The following is a 27,848-nucleotide window of genomic DNA, read 5'->3' on the forward strand; positions in this document are numbered from 1 at the left end:
TAGGCCCATCCATTTTGTTGTACATGACAAGATCTCTATTCTTTTTTATGCCCGAATAATATTCCATTCCAGTCTGTGTGTGTGTGTGTGTGTGTGTGTGTGTGTGTGTGTGTGTGTGTTTGCGCGCCCAAGCGCGCGTGCACGTGCGCGCACACACGCACACACACACACACACACACTCTACATCTTTATCCATTCATCTAAGAGTGGACACTTGGGTTGCTTCCATAGCTTGGCTATTATAAATAATGCTACAATAAACATAGGAGTGTGTATATCTTTTCAAGTTAGTGTTTTCATTTTCTTTAGATAGATACCCAGTAGTGAAGTTGCTGAATCATATGGAAGCGCTATTTTTAATTGTTTAAGGAACCTCCATACTGTTTTCCACAGTGAAATTGAATTGTAAATTGGTTAATTTACAGTCCCACCAGCAGTGCATGAGGGTTTCTTTTTTTCCACATCATCACCGATGCTTGTTATTTCTTGTGTTTTTTTATTTTAGCCATTTTGACAGGTGTAAGGTAATATCTCATTTTGGTTGTTTCTGTTTATTTTTGAGAAAGAGAAAGAGAGAGAGAGACAGAGTGTAAGCAGGGGAGGGACAGAGAGAGGGAGACACAGAATCCAAAGCAGGCTCCAGGCTCCAAGCCGTCAGCCCAGAGCCTGACGCAGGGCTCAAATCCACAAACCGTGAAATCATGACCTGAGCTGGAGTCAGATGCTTAACTGACTGAGCCACCCAGGTTCCCCTCTCATTGTGGTTTTGATTTGCATTTCCCTGATGATGAATGATATTGAGCATTTTTTTTATATGTTGGCCATCTATATGTCTTCTTTGGAAAAATGTCTATTCAGGTCCTCTTCCCAATTTAAAAATCAGATTATTTGCTTTATTAGTGTTGAGTTGTATAAGCTCTTATATATTTTGGGTATTAACTCCTTATTGGATATGTCATTTACAAATATATTCTCCCATTCAGTAGGTAGTCTTTTAGTTTTATTGATTGTTTCCTTTGCTGTGCAAAAGCTTTTTATTTTGGTGGTGTTCCAACAGTTTTTCTTTTGTTTTCATTGCCAGAGGAGACATATCTAGAAAAATGTTTCAGTGGCTGTTGTTGAAGATATTACTGCCTGTATTTTCCAGGATTTTTATGGTTTCAGGCCTCACATTTAGGTCTTTAATCCATTTTGAGTGTATTTTTGTGTATGGTATTAGAAAGTGGTCCAGTTTCACTCTTTTGCATGTAGCTGACCAGTTTTCCTAGCACCATTTGTGTCTTTAACCCATTGTGTATTCTTGCCTCCTTTGTCATAGGCTAATTGACCATATGGTAAGTGTGAGTTTATTTCTGGACTTACTGTTCTATTCCATAGATCTGTGTGTCTGTTTTTGTGTCAGTATGATACTGCTTTGATTCCTATAGCTTTGTAGTGTGTCTTGAAATTTGGGATTGTGATGACTCCAGCTTTGTTCTTTCTCAAGGTTGTTTTGGCTATTTGAGGTCTTTTGTGGTTATATAACACATTTTAGTGTTATTTGTCCTAGCTCTGTCAAAAATGTTGGTATTTAGATAGGGATTGCATTAAATCTGTAGATTGCTTTGGGTAGTATGGGCATTTTATCAATATTGGTTCTTCTGGGGCGCCTGGGTGGCTTAGTCGGTTAAGCGTCCAACTTTTGCTTAGGTCATGATCTCGCGGTTCGTGGGTTCGAGCCCCGCGTCGGGCTCTGTGCTGACTGCCAGCTCAGAGCCTGGAGCCTGTTTCGGAGTCTGTGACTCCTTCTCTCTCTGACCCTCTCCTGCTCACGCTGTCTCTCTCTCTCTTTCCTAGAAATAAATAAAACATTAAAAAAAATTTTAAAAAAACCAATATTGGTTCTTCTAATACATGAGCATGTAATATTTTCCATTAGTTTATGTCATACTCAATTTTTTATATGAGCGTTTTACAGTTTTCTGAGTACAGATCTTTCATCTCCTTGGTTAAATTTATTCCTAGGTATTTCACTCCTTTTGATGGAATTGTAAACAGGATTGTTTCTGTAACATCTTTTTCTACTATTTCATTATTAATGTATAGAAACACAAAAGTTTCTGTATATTAATTTTATATCCTACAGCTTTACTGATTTATATAATACCACTAATAGTTTTTTGGTGGCATCTTTATGGTGTCATGTCTTCTGCAAATAGTGAAGTTTTACTTCTTTAATTTCAGTGACTTTTTTTTATAGATCTGTTAGGTGTCTTGATACATTTGTTTGTAGGTATTTTATGTTTTTCAGTACTCTTCCTATTATTTGCTGTTCATATTTTCTGAAAGTTTTGTTTTGTTTTAGCATGCATGGGTGTTGAATTTGTCAAATGCTCTTTCTGCATCTATTTAACCATGTGCCTTGGGTATGTAGTCTATAGTTTTGTTTACATCCACTGTTTACTTACTGATTCTCTGGATGACCTATCCATTTTTGAAAGTGAGATATCAAAGTATCCAACTATTATTATATGCAGTCTAATTTTTCTTTTTAGTATTTGTTTTATATATTTAGGTACTCCAATGTTAGATGCATAAATATTTATAATGATTTTATCTTCTTGTGGGATTGACCACTTTATCATTATATAATGACCTTTTTACCATTTTTAAAGTATATTTTGATTTTTTTTTTTGGGCTACCATTTGCTTGAAATCTTTTTCCATGCTCTCACTCTCAGTCAGTGTTGTCTTTGTTTTTTTTAATTAATTAATTAATTAATTTTAAAATTTACATCCAAGTTAGCATATAGTGCAACAGTGATTTCAGGAGTAGATTCCTTAATGCCCCTTACCCATTTAGCTCATCTCCCCCTGACACAGCCCCTCCAGCAACCCTCTGTTTGTTCTCCATATTTAAGAGTCTCTTATGTTTTGTCCTCCCACCCCCACCCCCATTTTTATATTATTTTTTGCTTCCCTTACGTTTATCTGTTTTGTATCTTAAATTCCTCATATAAGTGAAGTCATATGATGTTTGGCTTTTTTCTAATTTTACTTACCATAATACCCTCTAGTTCCATCCATGTAGTTGCAAATGGGAAGATTTCATTCTCTTTGATTGCCGAGTAATTAATACACACACACACACACACACACACACACACCACATTTTCTTTATCCATTTATCAGTCAGTAGATACTTGGGCTATTTCTATAATTTTGTCATTGTTGATAGTACTGCTATAAACATTGGGGTGCAAGTGCCCCTTTGAATCAGCATTTTTGTATCCTTTGGATAAGTATCTAGTAAGTGCATTTGCTGCATCGTAGGGTAGTTCTATTTTTAAGTTTTTGAGGAACCTCTATACTGTTTTTCCAGAGTGGCTGCACCAGTTTGCATTCCCGCCAGCAGTGCAAAAGTGTTCCTCTTTCTCTGCATCCTCCTTGCCAACATCTGTTGTTGCCTGAATTGTTAACGTTAGCCATTCTCCGTCAGTATTGTCTTTAAAGCTAATGTAAATCTCTTAGTAGCATATTATTGGATTTTTAAAAAATTTTATCCATTCAGCCATTCTGTCTTTTGATTGGAGAATTTTATCCATTTACATTTAAAGTAATTATTGATAGGTCAGGACTTGTTTTTGCCATTGTCCTCTGGCAGTTTTGTAGATCTATTTTCCTTCTTGCTGTCTTTTGTGATTTGATGACTGTTTGTATGGATATACTTTGACTATAATCTTTTAGGTACTTACTAAGCCCTTTCCTTTGTGGTTACCATGAGGCTTACATGAAATATCTTATAATACCTTAGTAGAAGCTGATAACAACTTTACTGCAATAGCATTTTTAAACTTTATGCTTTTGCTTCCCCATGTCCCTCACATACTAGGTTGTTGATGTTAGAATTTTTATATTGGGTATCTAATAGCAGATTGTTGTAGTTAAGGTTATTTTTGATACATTTGTTTTTAAACTAGCATCAGTGAGTTATGTACCACCATTACCATATTAGATAAACTGACTTGGGCTAAATATTTACCATTACTAGTGAGTTTTGTACTAACTTCATATGTTCTTATATTAATTAGCAATGGTTTATTTCTGCTTGAAAACCCCCCTTTAGCATTTCTTATAAGCCAGGTCTAGTGGTCATGAACTCCCTTAACTTTTGATTGTTCAGGAATTTATTTCTCCTTTACTTCTGAAGGACAGTTTTGCCAGGTATAATAATTTTGGTTGACAGTTTTTGTTTCTTTGCTTTTTTTTTTTTAAGTTTATTTATTTTTTTTTTAAATTTTTTTTTTTTTATTTATTTCTAGGAGAGAGAGAGAGAGAGACAGCGTGAGCAGGGGAGGGTCAGAGAGAGAGGGTGTCACAGACTGAAACAGGCTCCAGGTTCTGAGCTGGCAGTCAGCACAGAGCCCGACGCGGGGCTCGAACCCACAAACCGCGAGATCATGACCTAAGCGAAAGTCGGACGCCCAACCGACTAAGCCACCCAGGCGCCCCGAAGTTTATTTATTTTTGAGAGAGACAGAGAGCGAGCAGGGTAGTGAGTATGGTTGGGCAGAGAGAGAGGGAGACACAGAATCCGAAGCAGGCTCCAAGCTCTGAGCTGTCAGCACAGAGCCCAACTTAGGGCTCAGTCTCACAAACCACGAGATCATGACCTGAGTGGAATAGGCCACCCAGGTGCCCCTGCTTTTTTTTTTTTTTTTTTTTTTAATGTTTTTTCATTTTTGAGAGAGAGAGCGAGAGAAAGTGAGCAAGCAGGGGAGGGGCAGGGAAAGGGAGACAGAGAATACAAAGCCGACTCCAGGCTCAGAAGCTGACAGCACAGAGCTCCACCAGGCCTAGAACTGACAAACTGCAAGATCATGATGTAAGCCAAAGTCAGACACTTAACCAACTGAGCCAACCAGGCGCCTGACAGGTTTTTCTTTAACTATTTTGAATATATCATCCCATTCTCTTCTGGCCTAAAAAGTTTCTTTTTAGAACTCTGCTTCTAGTCTTATGGAGGTTACCTTGTATGTGATGTGTCACTTTTGTTGCTTTCAAAAGTCTTTGTCTTTGACTTTTGACAATTCATTTATAGTGTGTCTTGTGTAGCCTGGTTTGAATTCAACCTGTTTAGGGTCCTTTGGGCCTCATTAATCTGGAAATCCATTTCTCTGCCCAGGTCTGAGAAATTTTCAGCCATTATTGTTTTAAATATACTTTATGTTCCTTTCCTCCTAGGATTCCCATAGTGGGTATATTGTTTCATTTATGCTGCCTCATAAGTCCATGGACTGGCTTCACTCATTCTGTTTTTTATTTATTTTATTTTATTTATTTTTATTTATTCATTCATTCATTCACTTATTTTTGTCCTCTCACTGGATGATTTCACTGATTGTTTCCTCTGTACATTTGAGTCTGCTTTTGAAGATTTCAGTGCAGTCGTAGAATTCTTTGACTCTAGGATTACTATCTTTTGTTTTGTTTTATGGTTTCTGGGGTTTTTTTTTTTGTTGTTATTGAACTTATATTATTCATACATTTATTTTCCTAATTTTGTTTAGTAGTAGTAGTTCAGTAAATTTCTATAAAAATATTCTGAATTCTTTTCCTGATGGTTTGTAGATCTCCATATCTTTATTGTCATTCATTATAGCTTTATTATTTACCTATATTGTTTTCCTCTACCGGACAATATCTTTATTTCACTGTGTTTTGATTTGCTGTGGATATGAAATTCTGGATGGATCCCTCCTTCCTCCTCAGCAGCACCATTTGGCCTCCATGTTTCTGAAGAGAAAGTCATGATTATTCAAATTATTGTTTCCCTGTCATACTTCTTGACTGGTTTCAGGATTTTTGTTCATTATCATTGGTAATCAACAGTGTGAATGTGATATGTTTAGGTGTAGTTTCCTTTGAAGTTACCTGCTTAAAGCTCACTGAACTGCTCAAATCTGTACATTTATGTTGGTAAATTTGGAGACTTTTCTGTTATTGTTTCTTCAGATACTTTTCCCTAATTTTTCAGTCTTTGTAAAGTGCCCATCACACATATATTAGACTTTTTGACATTGTCCCACATGCCCTTGAAGCTCTGTTCATTTTTTATTCAATCCTTTTTCTCTTTATTCTTCAGATTAAATCATTTCTATTAAACTGTTTTCAAAGTCATTGTCATTTCCTCTATTTAAGTCAGTATAGTGAATGTCTTGTTAGTGGATTTTTCTGTTGTTAAATTTGCATTTATCTTTCTTTTTTTTTTATATTTTCTACTGAGATAGTTGCCTTTTCATTATTCATGTTTTTGTTTTGTTCTCTTGGAGCGTCATTAAAATAGCTGTGTGATCATTCCAGCATATGGGTCATCTCAGATTTGACATCTGTTGACTGTCTTACTCACTGAAAATGGTTACATTTTCCTGGTTCTTTGCATGTCAACTAAATTTGGATCTTAGAAATTGTTAATATTATCTTATGTATATTCTAATCTCTTTATAATTCTCAGGAATTATTCCTTTAGCAAGCAGCCAGCTCAGTTAGATTTAGACAGTGAACTCTGTCTTGCCACCTTGATCCACATCTCATTTGAGTGCTCAAGTCTTTCCTTCACTGTCTCCAATCAGTCTTGCACATGCATACTTCAGGGGGAGGCTGAAACTTGTGTGGCTTCATATACAGAATCAGATCATTCCCACTGCAGCCTTTGATCTGTCTAGGCTCCCTTCTAGGTTTCTCTGGGCACAATACAGCAGGATTCTTGTCAGAATTTTAGTTATTCAGACTAACATACCCTCAGCAGCCATGGTTATCCTCAAGGCAAAACTGGAAAAAGAAAGAGAAAACCAGAAACTCATCCAAATGGCAGTACCTTCTCCCAGCTTTGACTTCCCTGCATATATAGTCTGCCATGTTGTATTTACTCTTAGAGATCTCAGGTGGTCGTGTTAGGCATTTTATCCAGAGTTTTAATTATCAACAGAAAGACAACTTCACTTTGTGAAAACTTATCCATCTCCCCTTTTTGCCTCCACCCCCACTCCCCCATTTCTGAGAGCCCAGGGCTCTTTACTCATACTGATAGTATAACATTCATGTTTCATTCATTCATTATTTCCTCAAATACTTATCAAGTACTTATACAACTTTTTAAAAATGCTGCTTTACATTTTTCACTTTTGGGGTAGGACCTTAGATTGGGAGACTGGAAAAGATAAGTGGCTTCTGACCTGACATAGGTCATGTCACCCACTCATGGAGAGAACATTGTGCACTTAAATGCTTTATTTTGTGGAGGTGTAGGCAATAAATGATATTTAGAAAAATATCTTTTAAAAAGTTGGTTAATTAAAAATGGATATTAAATCTGGTGCCTCGAGTGTGCATTTGTACTCTAAAAAATGAGCAAAAATTTAATAGCTGTAGAATTTCTACAGCATTAACTCTCATTTTTCTTTGTTTTTTGTTTTGTTGTTGTTTTGTTGTTGTTTTTGTTTTGTAGTTGTTTCTTTCTCAGCAAAATCGAGGAGAAACTTATTCTTACTCCAGATGATCATAGTATGTCTGTGGATGGTGATGGAGATCCTGGTGACAGCATGGATGTGCAGGAGCAGGGAGAAGGCGTCTGCTCTCTGATTAAGAACTGTATGTTCTCTATGAAAATGAAGATGGTAGAAAGTGCAAGAAAGCAGGTGAGTACTCATATTTGTAGTCCTCTATTTTTTTAAATTAGCTGGTGTTTAAATTTAACTTTTCCTTAAAATCTGAAGCTCAAAGATAATTGAGTAGTTAGTATTCTTGTTATCTTTAAAAGAAAGTAAGCCTGAAGAAACACTTAAAATTATCCAGAAGCTTCTCAAGTTTATTGTATACTTGTTAATCATTAGAAAATAATTACTTTCTGTTATTAAAAAGAAAATAAACCCAGTCTTAGACTGGATCCTGTTTAACAAAATGAATGTTTGCCAGTTAGTTACAAATCATATTGTATGGAAATAAAATAAGTTATTTATAAAATAAAATATATTTAGGTTTATTTTTGGCATATAAAACATTAAATCGTACTTTTTTATGTTATTAAATCCTATTTGAATATACTAGGGGAGCTTGCTCTTTTAATGACCCTCTGTTAATAGATTGCTATTATAAAGCAAAGAATGTTATTCTAGTAGAAATAATTAATATTTCTGTCTGTAAGTTTAAATGCTAGTTTCTAGGTTTTTCTTTGAGATGAGTATTGTATCAGATAGGGATTTTTATATTTCAAATAACAGAAAGCCGAACCCAGAGCGGTCTAGGTGAATAAAAGAAATCTTCTCGTTCCCATGAATAAACTCTAGAAGAGTTGGCTTTCAAATACTCTGAATTAGGGGCGCCTGGGTGGCTTAGTCGGTTAAGCGTCCGACTTTCGCTTAGGTCGTGATCTCGTGGTTCGTGGGTTCGAGCCCTGCGTCGGGCTCTGTGCTGACTGCCAGCTCAGAGCCTGGAGCCTGTTTCAGAGTCTGTGACTCCCTCTCTCTCTGACCCTCCCCTGCTCACGCTGTCTCTCTCTCTCCTAGAAATAAATTAAAAAATATTTAAAAAAAAATACCTTACAAATACTCTGAATTATATTATCACCAAGAGCCTGCTTTTTCTGCCTCAGTACCCTCTTCTACCGTACGGATTTTGTCCTCAGATTCCTTTTTTTTTTTTAAGTTTATTTATTTTTGAGAGAGAGGATGAAAGTGTACATGAGTGGGGAAGGGGCAGAGAGAGAGAAGAGAGAACTAATCCCAAGCAGTCTCCATGCTGTCAGCACAGAGTCCAACACAGGGTTCAGTCCCACAAAGTGAGATCATGACCAGAGCCAAAATCAAGGGTTGGGTGCATAATTGACTAAGCCATCTGGGCACCCCTGTCCTCAGATTATTATGTAGTGAGTCTTTCTAGCAGCCCCAGGCTTACCCTTTGTAGTTGGAAATGACCATGGATGTTTCATATCTTCCTTTCTCCATACTACATCTTCTTGGAATTAGAAACTTTTTCTTGCAGAAAAAGATTCTTTTCATTAGCTCTGCTTCATCTGGGGCCATCTTCTAAGGCATATGGCTAACGAGGAGTGCATGTGGCTTCTCAGCATGAAGTTAGGGTGCTTGGGCCAGATGGAGAGGCAGTACATGTTCCCTACTACTGCTCAGACTTCTCCAAACTGGGGAAGGGTTGGGAAGAGAGTGGGGAAGGAAATGAGCTGCAAGTGCATTACTTAGAAATGTGTAATGTAAGAATGACTGGGATAGCTAAAAGACTTTCATATGGCATGCTGTATTCACATATAAATAAGGGCTAAAGAGAGGTAGATACCAATACCAGTAATATTGGAGGTGAAGAAAGAAAAACAGTTCTAGTCTAAAGATTACATAAAACCTTAAGTGCATTTCAGTTTACCTGCCCATGCTCTTTGAAACTCTTCAAAAGTAGCAGAACTGAAATTTGAGTTTTGCCTTTTTTCATTACCAAGCACGTTATTAAGTGCTGGAGATACCAAGTTGAATAAAATATAGACACACAGACAAGCAGTTATAATACAAGAATACTAAAGGATAGTCACATGGGAAGGACACCTGACCCAGCCTTATGGAAACAGAGAAAGCCTCCTGGAGTAGGATGTCATATCAAAGTTGGGAATTGGAAGGGGAAACAGGTGGAGGAAATAACATAAGACCCAGAAATGGATCAGGGCAGTCGGTTTTTTGAGTGGAATGACGGTTGGACTTTAGCCCCTACTTAACGGCTGTGCTTTTTTGTGCAGGAAGCCCTCGGATCGAGGTGAGCAGATACACAGTTTTAAAACAGTATTCTGATTGTAACGAAGAGAAAAAATTGAAGGCAGGGCAAAGGGTTGCCCAGCTTCTGTTATTAATCCATGTAATTGATAAGGGGAGCCAATGTAGGTTCTCCTCCAAGAAAAAGGAGGAAGCATGGATGAGACAGTGTGACTGGTTCTGTGACTTCTGCCTGTGTAGTTTGGTGGATGGGATGCAGGAGGAGGACCATTTTGTGTGGCAGATGGTGCATTCATTTCAAGACATACTGAATTTGTGAGGCATTTAAGAAAAGCAAGTTGTGATTCATACGAGATAATTTGTACACAAGAAATCGTTCTGGAGAAAAAAATATGCTTGCAATAGAGGTCTGAGTGTGATTGGCACGTGGACTGTCAGGAGTGGATAAGGTGACCAAGACCAGTTGCCAAAACAGATGTATAGCTTTGGGAGGAGCAAAGGGAGAGGTGCCCACAAAGGAGCTGAAACCAAACAGTGACAGTAGAGGATGACCCCAAGGGTTGAGCCCACAGGAAGGGGCAGAAATCATCAGTGCCCATTCCCCAGGAGAGCTAAGGTGTACAGAGACCGAAATGCCCTTTGCATTGTGGGAGGCTTGTGTTGACTTTGGTGAGAATCATTTCACTAGAGCAGAAGTCAGATCATAATGGGTGGAAGAACAGATGGAGGTAGAGATACGGGGACAGTGAGCACAGGCTGCTCCTAAGGAAGCCATGATGCAGAGGAGCAAGTGGGCTCAGGGAGGAGTTTGATTTTTAGGATGGAGGGGACTGAGGATGTTGAAAGCCTAATAGTAGAGAGAGCAAGGACATCACTGGTGAAACAGGATTTCTCATGGAGTTTGTGGGGACAGGATTCAGGCAAAGGTGAATGGGTGAGCTCACCTGTTCTCTTTTAGAACCGGCAGTGAGGCCCTCTGTAGAGATTCAGCGGAGGAGAGCTGAGGACGTTGAGAGAGTGGAGCCAGGCTCCGGGGAGGGGCTGGAGAGCCTTGGAAGGACTGTTGGGGCACACAGAGGGCCTGGCTGGTGATGTCTCTAGTGCATCTCTAAGTGTGTAGGAGCAGACAAGGCATGCCCTCAGTACACCCAGAGTGTGGTTTTGCCAGGTGGGTATAACACAGGGACAACTGATGATCTTACTAAGAAAATGCTGGCCGGCTTAATTGTACATGGAAGGAAGTAGAAGCAGAAAGAAGGCAGGTAAGGTTACCAGAGGTCTTAAGGTTATAAAGCACACATAACAGGAATTTGGTCAATAGAGTGGGTTTGTGGTCATAATGGGGTGATTTGAGGTTAGGGATTTGGTGGTGAGGAAGTTCTGAGTAGTGATGAGTATCACAGTATAGCTAAGAAACTGTACCTACCCAGCAGTGTCTGAGTAAGAGCTCTGTTCCCTCCTCCTGTGATCACTGTCTAGCAAGAGAACAAGAGCTCTACTTCAACCCAACAAAAGTACAAGGTGGGTGAAGAAAAAAGAAGTCACCATGCTAGGAGAGCCCAGGGAAGAAGAGAGATTCTGCCTGGTAGGAAGGCTTCCTGGAGAAGGAGGCATTTGGACGGAGCTTTATGGAAACCGTAGGGTTAGCACTTGAAGAAAAGAGAAAGATGTTATAGATACAGGATAAATTCAAACAAAATCATGGAGGTGAGAAATCGGGAATTGCAGTCTGCTCTGAACATGTTGACTAGGTTAGAAGCTGTTCGGAAGATTGGCTGCTGAGGGAAAAAGCAGAAGGAGAGAAGTCTCAAGCTAGGGAGGTGGTGGTGGGAATGCAAACAACGGTAGAGATGCTCTGTTAGTGATACAAGGAACCCAGAGACAGCAGTAATGACAGACAGGGTGCAGATGAGGACGGCTCAGAGGTTTAATCTTCACAGTTGAAAGGGTAGTAACTGTGAAGGCCCCAGTCTGAGGAAAATGTCTTTGCAACTTGGGCAGGAAAGATTTAAAAGACATCCACACAACAACCAACATTTATACACCAAAATTTAAAACCTCCTGTGCCTCAACACACTCAAAAAAGTGATGAGACAAAGTCATACAATGTGAGAAAATACTGGGAAATCCTGTATCTGCTATGCATCCACTCTCCAGAACACATAGTGAACTCTTTATAACTAAACAACAAAAACTCAAAACAACCCAACTAAAAAAGTGGGCAAAGGATCTAAATAGACATTTCTTCAAAGTAAATACACAGATGGTCAACAAGCACGTGAGATGCCCAGCATTATTCGTTATTAGGAAAATGCAAATCAAAACCACACAATTACCACTTCACACCCACTGTAATCAAAGAGACAGTAACACATGTTGGTGAAGATGTGAAAAAACTGGAACCCTCATACACTGGTGACAGGAGCATAAAACGGTGCAGCTGCTGTGGAGAACAGTCTGACGGTTCCTTGGAAAGTTAAACAGGGTTACTGTGTGACCCAGGGAAAGTGTGTGTCCACACAGAAGTCTTTAGGCACATGTTTACAGTGGTATTCAAGACAGCCAAAGGTGTAATCAGCCCAAGAATCTGTCAGTAGATGAATAGATAATAAAATGTGTTACATTCGTTCAATAGAATATTATTCAGCCATGCGAAGGAATAGAGTACTGACACACCCTGTAACATGGATGAACACAGAAAATACTATGATAGGTGAAAGAAGACAGGTAAAAATCACCACTGATGTCACTGACATGAAATGTCCAGAATAGGTAAATCCATAGAGACAGAAAGTAGATCAGTGGATTGGCCATGGCTAAGGGTAATGGGGAGCAGATGCTCACAGACAAAGGGTTTCTTTTTGAGTTGATCAGAAGCTCTGGAACTAGACAGTGGTGATGGTTGCCCATCATGGTTGTGAATAGACTGAAAGACACAGAATTGTACACTTTAAATGTGAATCTGTCCCCATGATAAATAAAAACATACCTACATAGTTTAAGTAGAGGAGGGATTCACTGCTTTAAGATGAGCTGTGTCATGCAAAAAGGAAAGCAGGCCAGTTAAACACTTTTGTCGAACAGTTTTATTTCTAAGTTATCACCTGTATGTCACCACATCTCTTTCCCTCTTCTATAGCACAATTTCTCACTTGCCATGAAACTGCTGAAGGAGCTACATAGAGAGTCAAAAACGAGAGATGACTGGCAGGTGAAATGGGTGCAGAGCTACTGCCGTCTCAGCCACAGCCGGAGCCGGACCCAGAGCTGCCCTGAGCAGATCCTCACGGCGCTGAAAACCGTCTCCTTGTTGGGTACCAGGCTGTTCTTCCTACCTAACTACCTGCAACATCACTAATTTATGTAACATCTCTGTGTCTCCTAAAACCCTTCTTTTGCTGCTTCATCTTATATTTGGGAACTTAGTCTTGTGATAATTTTACTAAATATTTGGAGCCAAGGTACTTTGTATCCTAATGCTACTGAGTATGGCATTTGGAGATTTTATTTCTTCACTGGTCAATAAAATTGAAATTAAAATTTTTTTCTTAATACTTACACAAGTTATGAATCTATAACAGTTTAATTATTTTGAAAACCTCATTTACTTACAAGAATTGCCTTGTAAAAAGTTGAACATGAAATGTGTTTTTCATTCTCAGCTCTTTTTATAATAGCATAGCCTTTATGACTGAGGGAGAAAAATTTTCTCTGTTGAGAGTTTTGGATCCAGTTCCCTGGCTCTGCTGCCCAATGTCCAAGGGTACACAGCACTGTCAATAATTGTCAATAATTGACAGTGCTTACAGTCACATTCCCAGATCTGACTCTTCACTAGGACAGGGTATTATGTCAGAGTTTGGTCTCAGTCAAAATGCAAATAGGAGAAGCAGGTCTTCCATATTGATCAGGATTAGAACATCACCCTTATGATTGCATAAATATTTTTAGGAGTTTTTGGTGGGGGGAACAGGGGAGAGGAGGACTTTGCTGATACTAAGAAAATGTTAGTACTCATAATAACGACACAGTTGTAGTGTCCTGGTGTGGCAGTGGTTTGTAACAGTTGTGAAATAACAGGGCCGGTGGTTTAGATCCTATATCTGAGGGAAATCTGGCAGAGAATTTTCATGGATGGATGAACAGGGCAGTGTAGTTGATGGGACTTGCCAGGTAATGGCCCTTTCTCTTTTGTTTGCATCCCTTCTCACACCTGTACAAGCTGCAGGCCTGACCAGGGCTGGTAAATTCCTTCTCTAGAACCACAGAGTAAGACATAGAACTAGACCTTTAAATACAGCAACATCTATTGTTTTATCAGCTGTAGGTCACAGTATCAACTTAAAAATGTACTCTGGGCTATTAATATACATGAACAAATTGCTTTGAAAAGAGCCATTTTCTTTATAAGAGAATTCGGTGCTTTGACAAAATGCAGAATGATGGTGCTTGAATAAAAGTTTATTCAGTGTTTTAACTGCTTAGCTTCTAGGCTTTGATACTGCTAACAAAGAATATTTTTCATTAATTCAAGTGAATTCAATAAATCCCTACCCAATGTAGTCAAGTTTATACTTTATACTTTCAAGATTTATCTTTCTTAATAGAAAACAACTTTTGTACACTATATCTTTTTTTTTTTTTTAATTTATGGCATTCATTTATTTCTGACTAAATCATATGTATATGTTTTTAATCAACAGGTGAGAGCATATCAAGTTACTTAAGCAAAAATGTTCTGGCTTTCCATGACCAGAACATTCTCTTGGGTACAACTTACAGAATCATAGCGAATGCTCTCAGCAGGGAACCAACCTGCCTTGCTAAAATTGAGGAAAGCAAGGCTAGAAGAATCTTGGACATTTCTGGATCTGGTTCAGAGGATGGAGAAAAGGTAATGAGCCCAGGAAGAGTGTTCTATTTGTGTGTCACGTGTCTGTGATGTGCATCCTTCTGGCTATAGGAAAGGAAAAACGAGGAATGATGATTGCTCCGTATTTTGAAAATGTATTTGAAGTTATGCACAGCCAAGTTTCTTACGTGGAAACATGACATACTCCATGTGTTTCCTGTTTGCATAACGCAGACTGTTTTAGTATTAAAAGTGAGAAATTTGTGTCAGGTTGATGTGAACAGTTCTTCCATGGATTTTGTTAATGGAATTTCACCACCAGTCACCATTCAGACATCCCACTAGCTGGTGGGGCAAACCAGCCTTTTCTACCTTTTTTATGTAGCATCTGCTTTGCTTAGCTTTTCTCAGATGATTTTGCATTTTTCATAGTCTGCAGCCTCTCATCTTACTTTAGGTGTTAGGCCTGCATTCTTCCTCCACAGTGTTAGTAACATCTGTGCAGGCCGGCGAGGTGAGAGCACCAACTTCCATCTCTTCTTCAGTTCCTACAGGCTGTATGACCCCCAGTGACCTTTGGTGCCACTTCTGCATGACTAGTGGACCATCTGACTTTTAAAAGTACTGAGGATTGGGGGCGCCTGGGTGGCTCACTTGGTTAAGCGTCCGACTTTGGCTCAGGTCATGATCTCACAGTTCGTGGGTTCGAGCCCCATGTCGAGCCTGTTTCAGATTCTGTGTCTCCCTCTCTCTCTGACCCTCCCCTGTCTCTCTCTCTCTCAGAAACAAATAAAACATTTAAAAAAAAAAAAAAAGTACTGAGGATTGGATTGGAATCGCTTACTATTTCACAGTCAGGGCAAACAGACTCCCTTTTCCATTTAACCAGCTTTCTGTGTTATCTCATGACTCACAAATCACAAGTAATCTTTCTGTATCATCACAAGTAGAAAGTAGAATTCTTTGAGAAAACCTCAGGTGGACTCACAGGTTTTCTGAGACCTCTGTGAATTCTAGGTGATAGCAGGGCTGTACCAGAGAGCATTCCATCACCTTTCTGAGGCCGTCCGGACAGCTGAGGAGGGCCAGGGGCCTGTAGCCAGCATGACAGATGCTTACATGACACTGGCAGATTTCTGTGACCAGCAGCTCCGCAAGGAGGAGGAGAGTGCATCAGGTAAATCACAGAAGGAAAAATCATTTAGTTTGTCACACTGTGTTCTCCAGTCTTAAGACTTGTGGATACTTTAGGTTTCCAGTTTGTTTGTTTGTCTTTAAATGACAGTTATTCTAGAAAAGTCTTGCTTTTTTTTTTTTTAATGTTCATTTATTTTTGAGAGAAAGAGCATGCATGTGAGTGGGGAAGGAGCAGAGAAAGAGGGGGACAGAGGATATGAAATGGGTTCTGTGCTGACAGCAGAGGGTGTGGGGCTCAAACCTACAAGCCTCCAGATCATGGCCTGAACCAAGGTTGGACGCTAAATTCAGCCACCCAGGTGCCCCAAAGTCTTGTTTTTTTAAGAAGCAATGACCTCTCCAGATAACGCAACCTGCATATAAATACAGTCTAGCTATCATTTATCTTTCCATTTTTTTAGTTTATACTTTCTACATTTTGCTTGTAGCTTTGGTAATATTGGCTTTGTGGCCTGCCTCTTGCTCCTGAAATAAATTCAGTAACGAGCAGATCCCCTCTGTTCCCACCCAGCCCAGGAAGGAAACTGCACTTCATGCAGAATGTACAATCTAACAGAAGAGTCAGGTTCAACTTATGACCCAAAACTGCATCTGGTGTTGGTTGATCTAAAGCACTTGTTAAAAAGAGAACAGTGGCATAATACCAAACATAAACCAAGAAGAGAAATATATGACTATATATTTGTTAAATTCTATAATTTATATATGTATCAGTGGATATATTGACCATTGTTTCTTCTCTCCTGTCCTTGGTAGTTACTGAGTCTGTAGAACTGCAGATGTATCCAGCCATTGTGGTGGACAAGATGTTGAAAGCTTTAAAACTGCATTCCAGTGAAGCCAGGCTGAAGTTTCCCAGGCTGCTGCAGATTATAGAGCTGTATCCAGAGGAGACCCTGAGCCTAATGACAAAAGAGGTTAGTATTTGAATTCTGGCGAAGATAACTTTACAGGATGTAAAGACATGTTTCTATTTATATTTAAACACATTAGTTTGTGTGGTGCACATGTTACACTTTTTCCTAACCAGCATTGAATTTTAACTCCATTCCAAGAACATATATAATTTAAAGTTGTATAAAGCTGTATAAAAGAGTGTTCACATTTACCACTTTTCCTCTGTGGGTGTTGGTAAGAACACTGTGTCTGAACAAGGACCCCAAGAAGAGGAGGAGTTAGGTTTGGGACAGAGGCAGGAAATTCTGTAACACAGTTTGCTGCCCATAATGAGTAACCTGTAGTCTAGAACATATGTCGGTGCCTTATGCTCAGTTTATTACTTATCTCAGGGAGAGGGAGCACATTTCAGCTGGCATCCCACTGCAGTGACTGTAGTGCCTGCCGGCAGCACCGAGTTCACAAGGATCCGAGGCCTCTGAGCACGCGGTGAACAACCAGGATGTGCAGGCACTCCCCCACATGGTCTGCTCACCATTTGTGTGTCCCATACATGCCTCCCCCACAGGACTGCATCAGACACCCCCCCCGACCCCCACGCCTTCCTGTAATATGGGCCATCTGAAAGAGTCCTTAATGACTTGTAGGTGTTTAACTGGAAAATAGGGCCAGGCTTTGAGTTGATAATATAGTAGTTTAAAAAGGCTTAGCTTTCCATAGTATATTTTTAAACAGCGCTGGTTTCTGAGCTGTGGAGACTCTGTGCCTGGCAAGGCTTTACTCTACACCCTCTGACTCTTGTGGATGTCAAAGAGTAGGATTTTCTCAATAGATCTAAAAAGGAGATGAAAGTAACTTCAGAAATGTAGTGTATATGTGTATATGTGTGTGTGTGTTTGTGTGTGTGTGTGTGTGTTCCTTAAATACAAATGAAGAAATCATTAAGTTATGATTTCAGTTATCCCCAAATAATATTTCATTTGTATATGATAAAAATAGCATTCTGAATTTGGGAGGAAGTAATTGAAGTGTTAAGTCAGTGTTGTTATGGCACCAGGGATGAGGAACTAACCTTTGTTGAGGGCTCCCTTGGCTGCATGGACTGATGCCTTTTATCTCCACACACTTTGCTCTTTTCTCATGTAATAGGTGAAGGTAGGAGGCTTGCCAGGTTCACTCTTACACCAACATTCCAAGTGCATCAGATCATATCTTAAAATTAGCACATTAAAAAGCATTGAGGGGGAGGATGTGAGCAAATTTTGAAAATGGCCTTAGAGTGAACTGATAAAAACCAGAAGCTATAAAGGAAAATAATCAACACTTCTTTCCTGGGGGGGGAACAAAAAAGAAAAATATACAAAGTTTAAAAAAAAAAAAAAAACTAGGAGAAAAATATTTGCAACACATATGAGAGACGAAGAGCTGATGTCTATGTCTACAAAATAAATAGACTAGTAGAAAATGGTCAGAGTAAATAATGAGTAAGGAAAATAAACAGACTGTGTACCTTCAGTCATAATGAAGCATGGAAATTAAAATTAGATATTTTTCACCTCTCAAATTGACAGTAAATTAAAAAAACTGTCTCTGGTGTTGTAAAGGATTTTGGAAAGTAGCCTGATACATTTTTTTAGTTAAAGTATAGTTGACACAACAATATCCTATTAGTTTCAGGCGTACAGTATGCTGACTCAGCAGTTCTGTGCATTACTCAATGCTCACCACGGTAAGTGTAGTTCCCTTTGTCACCACATAGTGTTATAGCACAGTTGACTGGACTCCCTAGGCTGTACTTCATACTCCCATGACTTACTCACTTTTTTCACATATGCAGAAATTACTTTTATTATGTTAGAATATTCCTTAATGAGTTAGCAATTATTTTTGTGGAGAGTTCAGAAAACAAATTCATGACTGTATTAGCTTTCTCCTTGATTAAAGATTTATGGATTATGTACAAAATAGTGTTCCCTAGAGTCAGTTACTCTAGAAGTAACTAACTAAGAGACTAAACTTAGTCTAACTAACTAAGGTCTAAGAGACTAAACTTGGAAGAGCTTTTCCTTGCTCATTTGGCTGCTCCAGCTGGAACAGCAGACTTAGGTACAAGGATGGACATACTTTCTCTTTTGAATTTAATTTTTTTTAATGTTTTATTTATTTCTGAGAGAGAGAGAGACAGTGTGAGCAGAGGAGGGTCAGAGAGAGAGAGACACAGAATCTGAAATAGGCTCCAGGCTCTGAGCTGTCAGCACAGAGCTGAACATGGGGCTCGAACCCACGACTGTGAGATCATGACCTGAGCTGAAGTTGGACACTTCTCTCTCTCTGCCCCTCTCCCACTATGCTCTGTCTCTGTCTCAAAATAAACATTAAAAAAATAAATAAAATGTTAAAGGTTTACAGTAGTTTGAATGCTCTTTTCTGCATCCATCAGTTCAGGCTTTGTTAATTTGGTCAAAAGACAAATTACGAGTCACAAATTCATCAACTTTTATCTCTTTGGATATATATTCAGACACCAACTTTGGGACACTTTCCACACCCTTCTATCCTCCAAAGGCAGTACTTTTCCACATGTGGCCTCTTACTGGCTGGCACAGTGAGTGTCGATTTCTTCACCAGAAACAGCCACTCCAGCTGCCACGCTGATGGCCTGGCCTGTGCGGCATGCCTCCCACACTGCTTGCCTGACTTTCATGTTATCAGTGCACTTAAAGCAATAGTACTCTCCCAGTCATTCACTTCAGCAGACACTTCCTGGATGGGTCCCTGAAGTCTTGGGGGTTATACCCTTAGAGGCTCTAGGCCCCATGGACCCTTGTGAATTTATCTTTATTGACATCCATACCAATTGCCAGATGCATCAGCCCCCTACAGCTCATGGTAACTACCAGTCCAACGCCTCCTACGCCAAAGATAGCTCCACATTGGCAGTGTCCACAGTGGCTCCCCAGCCAGCTGAAGTGCCACAGCTCAGAAGGCAGATGCTTTCCGAAGGTGTTAAAAGGATCAATTTTAGCAACAGAGAGATCAGCCACAACTGTATTTTCAGAAAACCTACTGGTTCCCATGTAATGTAAAGTTGTCTTTCCTTTGCAAGTAACTCTGCTTGTACCATCTGGCATTAATCCTTTCCCGGAGTAAATCTTGTGTTCTGGCAAAGGTTTGTTTTAGGGTTTAGACAAAATTTGCATTCTCCACACTTTGGGATGCACTATGTTGAATAACAGTTGTGAGAGTGGACATCCCTATGTGTTTCTGACCTTAAGGGGAGAGTCTCTGTTTTCTGAGCTGTGCTGCCCATTTTTTAATCAGATTATTTGTTTTCTTGGTATTCAGTTATAGGAGTTTTCATTATACCTTTAAAAAATGAAAATTTAACAAAACTTTTTGAGGGAAATCTAGCAATGTTTTTTACAATTCTTAATGTTCACACAGTAATTTTACTTGAAGGATTAATCCAGTGGGCACACATAGCACAAGTGATAAACATGTAGGGATGTCCATTACAGCATTATCTACAATAGAAAAACATGGAAAATATCCTAAAAATGGATTATATAGCAATAGTTAAGTAAAACGGAATACTATATAGCTGGTAAAAGGAATGGGGTAAATCTGTCCTTCTGTGAGACAGTATATCTAGTCTGAGTCCATTCTTGTAAATAAAGAATATGGGTGTACTTGCTTGCAAAACATTCTCAAAAAATGGAATGGTTGCCACAGTGGAATAAGAACTGAAAGGACTGAGGGAGAGAAGATGTTCTGTTTTAGACTTATGCCTGTTTTATACTTCTGTGTGTGTGTGTGTATATATATATATATATATATATATATATATATATAAAATACACATATATTTTTATATAAACACAATACTTTTATAATAAAACTGTTAAATATTTTATTCATTATTAAGTTGCACCTCTCTGTGTTTTAGATTTCTTCCGTTCCTTGCTGGCAGTTCATTGGCTGGATCAGCCACATGGTGGCCTTACTGGACAAAGAACAAGCTGTTGCTGTCCAGCGCACTGTGGAAGAGATTGCTGATAACTATCCACAGGCGATTGTCTACCCACTTATAATAAGTAGTGAAAGCTATTCCTTCAAAGATTCTTCTGCTGGTCATAAGAATAAGGAGTTTGTGGCAAGGTGGGTTGATCAAATACTATAGGTTATTTTAAAAAGTGTATGGTAAAAGCAAACACATGGGAGCCTCTTGGCTGGCTCAGTCAGTGGAGCATGTGACTGTTGATCGTGTGGTCTTGAGTTCAAGACCTACATTGGGTATAGAGCTTACTTAAAAAAGGAAAAAAAAAAAAAGCAAACACATGGAAGCTTATGTTTGTCTTCAAATTAATTAGAGCCATCCTTGGAGGATAGAAAACCTTAGACATCTGTTTGTTGAATGTACCTGCTCCAGTTATGTTATTTGTTATTTGTTCTTTCCTTTTTTTTTTAAAATTTTATTTATTTATTTTGAGAGACAGCACGAATGAGTCAGGTGTGGGGGTGGTAGGGTAGCAGAGAGGGAGAGAGAGAGAATCCCAAGAAGGCTCCACATTGTCAAAGTGGAGCCTAATGTGGGGCTTGAACTCATGAACCCATGGGATCATGACCTGAGCTGAAATCAAGAGTCAGAGGCTTAACCAACTGAACCACTCAGGCACCCCTCTTTCCTTTTTTAATTTTTAAGTACACTCTTTGCCCAGTGTGTGGCTCAAACTTACAATGCAGAATCTCATGCTCTACGGACTGAGTCAGCCAGGTGCCCCCAAATTTCTTTTCTTAAAAAAATGTTTTTTAATGTTTGTTTATTTTTGAGAGAGAAGAGAGAGTGTGAGTGGGGTAGGGCAGAGAGAGAGGGAGACAGAATCTGAAGCATGCTCCAGGCTCTGAGCTCTCTGCACTGAGCCTGACACAGGGCTCAAACCCACGAACTGTGAGATCAAGAACTGAGCCAAGGTCAGATACCTAACTGACTGAGCCATCCAGGTGCCCCTTTCCTTTTTTTAAATAAATTTCATCTTTGGGGTACATGGTTGGCTCAGTCAGTTAAGCATTAGACACTTGATTTCAGCTCAGGTCATGATCTCACATTTCGTGATTTAAAGCCCTGCATTGGGCTCTGCACCAATAGTTCAGAACCTGCTTGGTACTTTCTTTCTCCCTCTCTCTCCACCCCTCCTGTGCACATGCACATACACTCTCTCAAAATGAACTTAAAAAAAAAATATGTTTCATCTTAGAATTTTATTCATGAAACATTCTGTCGTTATAATAGTAATATTTGACAGTAATCTTTTGGTTGAGACAGACTAGATGAGATGCTTTCTGAAATCAGTTACTGAAATTCTTTAACTCGGCTATCTGGGAAGCCTCTCTTAATAAAGATTCAGTAGGCTACCTGAAGTGTCACCCTTTTCATTTTTCCATTTGATTTATAAGTGGAGACTGTTGATAAAACTAGCAGTAGTGTACTACTTTTATAGGAAACCTTGGTAAATGCATGGTGTTCTCATTGACATTCTGTTAGGAGCTTTTTGTCATGAGCTCCTTTGTTTCATTACTTAGAATGTCTGTTTCTGAGAAGATGAGAATAAGACACAGATTTTGTCATGATTTGTGGATGGGCTGTCTGTGCACATCCCGCCTGCCACTGCTGGTGCCCTGCTTACCACCCGCACCATCTCTCAACACACTCAGCTGCAGCAGGATTAATTTTTTCTAAAAGAAAAGAGAAAGGTTTCAAAGTGTGCTGAGAATGTGGCCTTTTCTTTTATAATATAACTTCAGAAACTGTATGTGTCAAGTTATGCACATCAAAATGTCAACATCATTTGCAAGGATATTTGCTTTTACCTTATCTGAGAACCTCACTTCCTGATAGAACACATACTTTGTGCTTTATATAATATTGAACAGAATTTTAAAATTGCTCCTTCCCTAAACTATTAGTTGCGTGTTTGTGTGTTTATGTAATTTTATATATAAATATAAATAATTGTTATATATAAAAACTGTAGGCCTTGATCTTTGGAAGATGTTTGATAACCTAAACTTGGTATTTGTTTTATAGGATTAAAATTAAGTTGGATCAAGGAGGAGTGATTCAAGATTTTATTAGTGCCCTGGAACAGCTCTCTAATCCTGAAATGCTCTTTAAGGTAATATAATAGCTTCCAGTCCATAAAACATAGATTTTGGATAAAACGTACTTATAGTCAATGTGATTTCTCTCTCTTTTTTTTTCTGCACAGGACTGGACTGATGATATTAAGGCTGAACTAGCAAAAACCCCTGTTAATAAAAAAAACATTGAAAAGATGTATGAAAGAATGTATGCAGCCTTGGGAGACCCAAAGGTTCCAGGCCTTGGGGCTTTCAGAAGGAGGTTCATTCAGGTATGGGTAGTTGGTTTTATGATCATGGAATCTTTGTGAAGATCAGTGTTTATATTTGCTGGTTTGTTAATAATTCTGGTTTTAAAATGTTTGTTGAATTATAAACTTTTCTTTAGATCTGTTACTTTCTGTGAGATTGTGACACACATGTTTAGGTCAGATAGTGGCAGGTGGGGCAATAAAAAAAACCAGGGGTTTGATTGCATTCTTTTCTTCATGCTCAGATCTTTAGATTTGAAGGTTTTATGTAGCTTAATATTTTTAATTCTTAACAATGATTTGAATGTTGGGTCAAGAAAATATTTGTATTTTATAGAAGTTGATAACTGTTTTGAGCACTTACATCTGTCCAAGGCATACTCCTGAGTACAAAGAGAAGACAGACCTAGTTCCTGGATTCAAAGGGATTGTCTTGACAAGTACAGTATATGAAGAACTGCGGCTTGAGGACAAATGTGGATACAGGAGACCTGGTTCTAAAGTTGCCCTTCAGTTCAGGGAAAGCCTCTTGGAGCCAATGGAGATGAAATGAATCTTGAAGTGTCCAGATTTCCTACTGCCAATGTGTTTGTTGTTCCCTCTAAGTGGGTTGACCTTCTCTCCTTGTCCATCTGGAGAACTCACTCCTAGAGACTTGGCTTAGGCACCATTTCCTCTGTGGAGCTTTCCCTGAACCTCCTTCCCCAACAAGAACTAGACATTCCTTCTCTGTTGTGGAACACACCTTATGTACACATCCATTAGCATTAATCACACTGATTTTTGTTTTAACTTTGGTCAAATTACTTTGTTTAGTAAACTTTAAGAGCATATGGAGAAGTCCTAGAACTCATACTGCAAGAGTTCTCAAGTTTCACAGTCTCTAGTACAAAGGAGAATCTTTATACCTTCTGGGTTTTTTAATTAATTTATTTTTTTAAATTTCTTTATTTTTTTTAAATGTTTTATTTCTGAGAGAGAGAGAGAGAGCGTGAGCAAACATGAGCGGGGGAGGATCAGAGAAAGAGAGAGAGAGAATCTGAAACAGGCCCCAGGCTCTGAGCTGTTAGCACAGAGCCCGACACTGGGCTCGAACCCACGAACCCTGAGATCATGACCTGAGCCAAAGTCAGATGCTCAACCGACTGAGCCACCTAGGCGCCCCAAAAGTTTCTTTATTTTTGAGAAAGACAGAGACAGCACGAGTGGGTAAGGGGTAGAGAGAGAGGGAGAGAGGGAGAGAGAGAGAGAGCGAGAGAGAGAGAGCGAGAGAGAGAGAGAGAGAGAATCACAAGCAGGCTCCACACTGTCAGCATATAGCCCAGTGCGGAACTCGAACCCACGAAACTTCAAGATAATGACCTGAGCTGAAATCATGAGCCCGACGCTGAACCAGCTGAGCCACCAAAGCACCCCTGTATTTTTTTAAATAACTGTTTTATTAAGATATAATTCACACACCCTGTAATGAATGTATTTAAAGTGTATAATATTAAAGGGATGTCTGGGTGGTTCAGTTAAGCATCTGACTTCAACTCAGGTCATGATCTGATGGTTTGTGAGTTCAAGCCCCGCATCAAGCTCTGCGCTGACATTGTAGAGCCTGCCTGAGATTCTCTTTCTCTCCCTCTCTCTGCCCCTCCCCAACTCTTCGCACACACGCTCTCAAAATAAATAAACTTTAAAAAGTATAAGTATACAATACTGTAGTTTAGTTATATTCAGAGTTGTGTAAATGTTACCACATCAGTTTTAGAACATTTTCATCACCCCAAAAAGAAAGTCCACACCTGTTAGCAGGTGCTCCCAACCCCAGCCCCACCCACTGCTGCCACTCCCAGGCAACCACTGAAGTGCTTTCTGTTTCTGTGGATTTGCCTCTTTTGGACATTTTGTGTAAATGAAATCTTACAATATGTGACTGGCTTTCTTACCAGCATGTTTCAGAGTTTATCCATGCTGTGCATGTGTCAGTGCTTCGTTCCTTTTTGTTGCTGTATGTTACTCCACAGTTAGGACATGCCACATTTTCTCTGTGTTCTTGTCAGCTGATGCACACTTGGAGTATTTCCACGACTTCACTGTTGTAAGTACTGCTGCCATGAATGTCTGCACATAGTTTCTTCTGGGGAGAGCGCAGGGGTGGGAAACCATGTTTAACTCTTTCTTTAACTTAGCCTCCTGATTTAGACCTGTGGACAGATATTTTTCTTTCTACCTCCTAGAATACTGCCTGACGTGAAACTGGCATCTTGAATTAGATAAATAATTGATACAGTTTTGATAAGTAGAAACAGATTTTGGTGGGTACTTTAGGTATATTCCTACTTTGGGTGGTTTTAGTTAATGGAATGAATGTGGGAACACACAGGACTAACTGTTGCCTGAACGTGACCAGGGATGTATCCTAAACGTGAAGATAAAACTGTAGGTCTCTCTGTCTCACAGTATTGAATATGCAAGGGCCTCAGGACAGGAAATATACATACTTTAAGTATGCTCGAAATCAATGTACTAGCATCAATGAAATGTATAGAATAGTAGAATGCTAGATTTGGAAAAGTGTGTTTGTTTTTTCTTAAACCAGAGGTCCATGGGCATTTTCTTTTTTCTTTTCTTTTTTTTTTTTAATGTTTTATTTATTTCTGAGAGAGAGAGGGAGAGGCAGCATGAGCAGGGGAGGGTCAGAGAGAGAGGGAGACACATAATCTGAAACAGCCTCCAGGCTCTGAGGTGCCTGTCAGCACAGAGCCCGATGCAGGGCTCAAACCCACGAACCGTGAGATCATGACCTGAGCCGAAGTCGGATGCCTAACCGACTGAGCCACCCAGGCGCCCCTCCACGGGCATTGTCTGTAAAAGTCCAGATTTTCAGCTTTTAGGCCATTCCAGATTCATGAGTACTCAAATCTGCCATCCTGTACAAATACAGCCCTAGACAGTATGACAAGCAGATAGATATCATTGACAGGATTTCAGGAGAATTTTGTTTATAAAAACAGGCAGTGGGCTTTGACTTGCAGGCTCTAGTTTGCCATACCTGTTCTAAACGAAGAAGTTAGATGTGAAAAAGAGAGACTTGCCCAGTGTCAAATGGAGAGAATGGAAAAATGGCATTGACACCAGGTCCCAGGTGCAGTGGAACTGATCCATCACCTGGGAGAAGGCTGCGTTTCAACAATACCATTCTGCAGCTTGCTCTCAGTACGGTGATCCCTGCCCTCACTGAATTCACTGCCTGTCTCTCTTCTCTTTGGGAAAATGTCCAGCCCTGTTTATCACCTCACGTGGAATAATACCATATCCCCAGTGAAGACTGCATGTTATCCTTTGAATTCATGGCCAATTCTTCTCCCTGCGTGCCGGGTTCCAAAAGAATTTACCCTGGATCTGTTAGTATGTGTGTGCTGGGTTCCCTAAGAATTTACCCTGGATTCCATTAGGGTGTGCCTGCTGGGTTCCATAAGGCTTCACCCTGGAGTCTGTTAGGGGTGTGCATGCTGGTTACCATAAGGTTTTACCTGGAATCTGTTAGGGTGTGCGTGCTGGGTTCCATAAGGCTTCATCCTGGAGTCTGTTAGGAGTGTGCGTGCTGGTTACCATAAGATTTTACCTGGAATCTGTTAGGGTGTGCATGTGGGGTTCCATAAGGCTTCACCCTGGAGTCTATTAGGGTGTGTGTGCTGGGTTCCTTAAGGATTTACCCTGGATTCTGTTAGGGTTTGTGTAGGGTGTGTGTGCTGGGTACCGTAAGGCTTCACCCTGGAATGTATTAGGGTATGCATGCTGGGTTCCATAGGGCTTCACCCTAGACTCTGTTAGGGTGTGTATGTTGGGTACCATAAGGTTTTACATGGAATCTGTTAGAGTGTGCATGCTGGGTACCATAAAGCTTCACCCTGGAATCTGTTAGGGTGTGCATGCTGGGTTCTGTAAAGCTTCACCCTGGTGTCTGTTAGGGTGTGCGTGCTAGGTTCCATACGGCTTCCCCCTGGAGTCTGTCAGGGTGTGCTTGCTGGTTACCATAACACTTCAACTGTAATCTGTTAGGGTGTGCATGCTGGGTTCCATAAGGCTTTACCCTGGAATTTCTTAGGGTATGAGTGCTGGGTAGCATAAAGATTTACTCTGTAATCTGTTAGTGTCGACCCCTTCTCGCAGTAGCTGCTTAGCACAGCTGCTTCTAGCTCTAACTGAGGGAGAGAATCAGAGTGGTGAAACGTACCTCAATCATTCCTACCAGGCATGATATTTGTTTTGAGGTCTATTCCTAGTACCTTTTCAGCTCAATCTAGAAATTTCTGCTTCATATTAAATCAATATATGATTTGTATTAATTAAAATAATGTATAAAAACAGAATTTTACTTCTGAGAGCATTATGCCATTCACATATGTTGTTAGTACTGATTATATTTGGGAAATAGTTAATCTTTCCATGTATTCTAAGAATTGCAGATGGTTTCTATACTTTTAATCTACTTATAGATTAAAGAATAAGTTTGTTTTATATATGTCAATTTTCTATAATGAATTGTCTTAAAATAGAGTATATATTTAATTGTTCCAGATTTATGTTTTGGGGTGAGTTTTAAATTTTGTAAAAAAATTTCTAATGAATGATGAGTAGGTAAATCTTGATGACTATTATTAAGTCACCATTAATGGTACTCTTGAGTTTTGTTTTGTTTTATTTTGATATCAGGATTATAATTTAAATAAATATTTGAGTAGTGAATACAAAGAATATTTGTTAGGTTCCAAA

The 27,848-nt window shown here is 39.4% G+C and overlaps 1 protein-coding gene and 1 pseudogene across 1 annotated transcript in view; one reads left to right on the plus strand and one right to left on the minus strand.

Annotated features, from left to right (window-relative positions):
• PRKDC (protein kinase, DNA-activated, catalytic subunit) overlaps positions 1–27,848 on the plus strand; it is a 191,052-nt gene that overhangs the window by 152,287 nt on the left and 10,917 nt on the right. Inside the window, exons 69-76 of the mRNA XM_039223651.1 lie at positions 7,487–7,676; positions 12,889–13,063; positions 14,453–14,643; positions 15,619–15,778; positions 16,555–16,715; positions 20,642–20,853; positions 22,781–22,868; positions 22,962–23,105. Coding sequence (XP_039079582.1) covers positions 7,487–7,676; positions 12,889–13,063; positions 14,453–14,643; positions 15,619–15,778; positions 16,555–16,715; positions 20,642–20,853; positions 22,781–22,868; positions 22,962–23,105 — 1,321 coding nt within the window. The remainder of the gene's footprint in view (positions 1–7,486; positions 7,677–12,888; positions 13,064–14,452; positions 14,644–15,618; positions 15,779–16,554; positions 16,716–20,641; positions 20,854–22,780; positions 22,869–22,961; positions 23,106–27,848) is intronic.
• LOC120225453 lies at positions 19,091–20,208 on the minus strand (annotated as a pseudogene).

Source organism: Hyaena hyaena, unplaced genomic scaffold, assembly GCF_003009895.1.
Source record: "Hyaena hyaena isolate Hyena2069 unplaced genomic scaffold, ASM300989v1 scaffold_1428, whole genome shotgun sequence".
NCBI lineage: Eukaryota > Metazoa > Chordata > Mammalia > Carnivora > Hyaenidae > Hyaena > Hyaena hyaena.